The sequence below is a fragment of the Centroberyx affinis genome, unplaced genomic scaffold, assembly GCF_046629955.1.
Source record: "Centroberyx affinis isolate AG114_WGS23_722 - 3 ecotype Tasmania unplaced genomic scaffold, CSIRO-AGI_Caff_v1 ptg006074l_1, whole genome shotgun sequence".
Lineage (NCBI taxonomy): Eukaryota > Metazoa > Chordata > Actinopteri > Beryciformes > Berycidae > Centroberyx > Centroberyx affinis.
Genome location: NW_027283088.1, coordinates 1 through 5,000, shown reverse-complemented (window position 1 = coordinate 5,000; position 5,000 = coordinate 1). Strand labels below are relative to the sequence as shown.

Here is a 5,000-nt window from a genome sequence, read left to right as displayed (position 1 = left end):
GAGGATGCACACCACCTTCGAACACGACATCCAGGCCTGGGAACACAGGTGGGGCACACACACACACACACACACACACACACACACACACACATTAACACACACACACACACACACACACACACACACACACACACACATTAACACACAGGTAGAGGATTCAAATGAAATCCTCTACCTGTGGTGTAGATATTATCCCAACTAAGTTTTTTAAAGAGATATTCCCCTCTGTTGGTCATTTTATTCTTTTAATTTTAATCTGGTAATTTTCCCATTTGTTTTAAACATGCAATCATTCAACCGTTACTGAAAAAGCCTAATATGGATCCCCTATTACTCAATAATTACAGACCAATTTCTAAATTATCATTTTTATCTAAGGTGCTTGATAGAACCTTCTCTGTTGTCATAGTAAATGCCTGTTTCCTCTGTTGCCCATATTAACTGTGGGGTTCCTCAAGGCTCTATCCTTGGCCCACTGCTGTTTTCAATACACATGCTTCCTCTCAGCCCGATCGTTCAGAACCAAAGTGTCTCCCACCACCGTTATGCAGATGACACACAGTTATATGTCTCTCTTCAAACCAACAACCCCAGCAGCCTTGTGATCTGTTTTCCTGCCTCAGTGATGTTAAATGTTGGCTGTCTCTGAGGTCAGAGTCTTTGGTCACACTAATTCTACCAGCCTGCTTCACAGTGAGCTTGGTTCCCTGACCAAAAACATTAAGCAATCTTCTAGAAATCTTGGAGTTATTATTGATGCAGATCTCAGTTTTGATGCTCAAGTGAAAAATGTCGTCCAGTCATGCTTTTTCAACTCAAAAAAATCTCCAAAATCAGATCATTCCTGCCTCCTACTGATTTACATAAGGTCATACATGCATTTATTTTCTCCCACCTCGACTCCTGCAGTGCAGTGTGCCGGCCTCAGTCAGAGCTCCTTCACCTCCACAGACTCCAGCTGGTACAGAACGCTGCAGCCGGATTTTAACCGGCACTAAGAGATTTGAACATGTTACTCCGGTACATGCCAACTTACACCGGCTGCCTGTTACATTCCGCATTGATTTTAAAATTCTACTTATCACTTTAAAAGCATTAAACGGCCTTGCTCCAAATTACATCAAGAACTTATTAACCCCCTGTGTGCCTGGGCGGTCACGTAGACCGGTGGATAGGGCTCTGCTGGTTACTCCTCGGTCTCTGCTAGTGACCAAAGCTGACCGGGCCTTTGCTGCTCGAGCCCCAAACTGTGGAACAGTCTGCCCATCCAGATCAGACAGCCAACATCTTTAGTGTCTTTTAAATCTCTTCTTAAAACATTCTTTTATCGGAAAGCTTTTATGAATGTTTGATATGTTGCTGTGTTTTATTATCCCACTTTTGACGGTCTATATTTTTGGTTAACTTCATCTTATTCCCCTTTGTTTCATGATCTCTGTTTGTTTTTCTTTTGTTTTTAATTGTTGTTTTTTAATTCTTTTTGTTAAGCACTTTGTAACTTTAAGAAAAGTGCTATATAAATAAAGTTTTATTAGTATGATTATTACACACACACACGCACACACAAGATCTATTTACATATATGTCTACATCTCAGGCTGACTCTCTTATCCAGAGTGACTTTCACTGCGGTCAACAGTAGAATCAGCTTCAATTCCTTCAGTAGATCACAGACAAGAGACAAAAGGATTTTTTCCAACACGACAGCAGTGTTCACGCTGTAACTGTCGAACTGTCCCGAGCCGTGACCTCTGACCTCTGACCCCTCCCGAGCCGTGACCTCTGACCTCTGACCCCTCCCGGCAGGTGAGGCAGCTGCAGGAGGACGCGGTGCGCCTGCAGTCGGCGTACGCCGGCGACAAGGCGGACGACATCCAGCGGCGGGAGAGCGAGGTTCTGGAGGCCTGGAGGAGCCTGCTGGAGGCCTGTGACGCCCGCAGGCTCCGCCTCCTCGACACCAGCGACAAGTTCCGCTTCTTCAGCCTGGTGAGAGACCTGATGCTGTGGATGGAGGACGTGATCCGCCTGATCGAGGCCCAGGAGAACCCCAGGTACACCCCCCCCCCCCCCATCCCCCCCCTCCTTAAAGTCCCACATGGTGTAAAGCAGGACTCCTCTTCCTCTGTGGTGATAAAGGAGTTGGATGGTCTATCTAAACATGGTGAAAGAATCAAAACTAAATCCACACAATCCATATTAGAAGCGAGCCTCTAAACCAGGAACAGGTTTCTGTCACCGTGTCTTTAAAGGATCAGTCTGGTGTTTTTAAACACATTTCTTACCGTCAACAAATCCTATGAAAATAACAAAATCAACAAAGCGTTTGCTCTCCTCTCGTTACTTTCTGACTTCCCACGTTCCGTTTTTAGCCGTCAACCAGGAAGTCATTGGCTCCAACTGTAAACTAAAAACCTTTAAATTCAGTCATAGTTTACCATGAAAAGTCAGGCTGTTGTAGTTTTCACCAAATCAAATTCAAACGGGAACAAATTCTTCATTACGCCGGGGACTATTTTCTGTGCTACGGAACTACTTTCCTGAGATGGAAAACGTGTTTACAGTGTGTGTGTGTGTGTGTGTGTGTGTGTGTGTGTGTGTGTGTGTGTGTGTGTGTGTGTGTGCAGGGACGTGTCATCAGTGGAGCTGCTGATGAACAACCATCAGGGCATCAAGGCGGAGATCGACGCTCGGAACGACAGCTTCACCTCCTGCATCGAGCTGGGGAAGGCTCTGCTGGCCAGGAAGCACTACGCTGCAGAGGAGGTGAGGGGGGGGGGGGAGGGGGCTCACCTGAGTCTCATGATGGAGGAACATGTAGAACTGTGTGTTAGTGAATAAAGTGTAAATGTGTATGAAGCAGCTGTCAGCAGAGAGCAGCTGAGTCAGCTTGTTGTGGTGTGGCTGTAGATCCATTCAGTAACGTTCTCAGTAAAGTGAATAGTGTGATAAGGTGGATTTGTACGGGCTCAATACATTTTTATTTTTTATTTTAGCACAAAAGTGTGGGTCATACAAAATACCCATAATATACAGAATACCAACGAAAGCAAACACACAAAAACCATCATGAAGAGCCAACAGGCTCATGGAGCCTCACACCTCACAGCATTACAGTGTAATAAAGACTAAAACAAAACACAAAGAAGAATTAAAAAGAACAAACTGTATAAACAAATAACTTAATAAAATAATACTGAAATAAATGGGGAAAAAGGTAGAAAATGAGTAAATGAATTATGAAAAAGAAACATAAAAGAAAAGGAAAAGAGCTTGTGAAATGATTTTTGCAAATAATTGGAGACTTGCAGCTGTTTGTCGACATGTGAAAACATTTTGCATGAATATTACAATAACAACATTTTGAGAATGTGTAAATAAAGTTTGTGGACGAATTATTTCAAATGTGAAGCTGCAAAAAAAAAAAAAAAGTCAGAGCCAACAGACTGTGAACATGTGATAAAACATTCAGAGTCCAGATCCAGCTCACAAGCTCTAACCCTGTTGGAGTCTGACCAGCCAATGGGACGCTGCACTTTTCACTGTCCAATCAGGGAGTGAGTTTTACCGTCCAGTCAGCTGTCACGGAACTGTCTTGTCTTCAGCCTCGTCTCACTCTGTTCCCTTTAATTCACTTTAAAACATAACTCATAACTCATAACTGAAAAGCTGATGTGTTGTTTGTTTCCAGATCAAAGAGAAGCTGCTGCAGCTGACAGACAAGAGGAAAGAGATGATTGACAAGTGGGAGGACCGGTGGGAGTGGCTCCGACTGAGTGAGAGATTCACACACACACACACACACACACACACATGTATGAATCATAAAATTACATCAGTGGTGGATGAATTCAGCAGAGCGTCTTTCTGTCAGCAGCTTGACTGTGAAGGAGACAGCAGTGATTGGCCGACTGGTCGACTCTGACTGTCCAATCAGCTTCTTTGTAGAATAATTCCACTTTCACATCGTGTTGGATTTACTGTAAATACAATCTGCTGACTGGGGAAAATCTCCTCCTCTTTCCCTCTCCTCTCCCTCCTCTCCTCCTCTCCTCTCCTCCTCTCCTCTTCCCTTCCCCTCCTCTCCTCCTCCTCCTCTCCTCTCCTCCTCCTCCTCCTCTCCTCTTCCCTTCCCCTCCTCCTCCTCTCCTCCTCCTCTCCTCTCCTCTCCTCTTCCCTTCCCCTCCTCTCCTCTCCTCTTCCCTTCCCCTCCTCTCCCCCTCTCTCCTCTCCTCTCCTCTCCTCTTCCCTTCCCCTCCTCTCCTCTCCTCTTCCCTTCCCCTCCTCTCCCCCTCTCTCCTCTCCTCTCCTCTCCTCTCCTCTCCTCTTCCCTTCCCCTCCCCTCCTCTCCTCTCCTCTCCCCCTCTCTCCTCTCCTCTCCTCTCTCCTCCTCCTCCCCTCCTCCTCCCCTCCTCCTCCTCCTCTCCTCTCCTCTCTCCTCTCCTCCTCCTCCTCCCCTCTCTCCTCCTCCTCTCTCCTCCCCTCCTCCTCCTCTCCTCTCCTCCTCCTCCTCCTCCTCCTCCTCCTCCTCCTCCTCCTCCCCTCTCTCCTCTCCTCACCTCCTCCTCCTCTCCTCTCCTCTCCTCCCCCTCCTCCTCCTCCTCCTCCTCCTCCTCAGTCCTGGAGGTGCATCAGTTCTCCCGGGATGCGGGTGTGGCGGAGGCCTGGCTGCTGGGTCAGGAGCCGTACCTGTCCAGCAGGGAGATGGGTCAGAGCGTGGACGAGGTGGAGAAGCTCATCAAACGCCACGAAGCCTTCGAGAAGTCTGCCGCCACCTGGGAGGAGCGCTTCTCCGCCCTGGAGAGGCTGACTACGGTGAGCCGGAGGGACCAAACTCACAGGAGCTCTGGGTGTCCGGTCCACTCTGTTCGAGTCCTTCAGTCTGTTCCAGTCCTAAAACCATCATTTACCTCCTCTGTTGTTAGCAGTGTTGGGCAAGTTACTGAAAATTAGTAATTAGTTACAGTTACTAGTTAAGTAATTGAATTACTTTACCAATT

At 47.0% G+C, this 5,000-nt stretch overlaps 1 protein-coding gene across 1 annotated transcript in view; it reads left to right on the top strand.

The window, feature by feature from the left end:
• The window catches only part of LOC139638059 (spectrin beta chain, non-erythrocytic 1-like), a gene marked incomplete at its 3' end in the record, with an annotated part of 48,436 nt that extends 43,621 nt beyond the window's left edge, over window positions 1-4,815 (top strand). The window contains 6 exon segments of the mRNA XM_071512081.1: window positions 1-32; window positions 35-48; window positions 1,810-2,054; window positions 2,628-2,766; window positions 3,692-3,776; window positions 4,619-4,815. The exon segment at window positions 1-32 is cut by the window's left edge and continues 326 nt beyond it. Of these exon segments, the coding sequence (XP_071368182.1) occupies window positions 1-32; window positions 35-48; window positions 1,810-2,054; window positions 2,628-2,766; window positions 3,692-3,776; window positions 4,619-4,815 (712 nt within the window).
• Window positions 4,816-5,000: the final 185 nt, after the last annotated feature.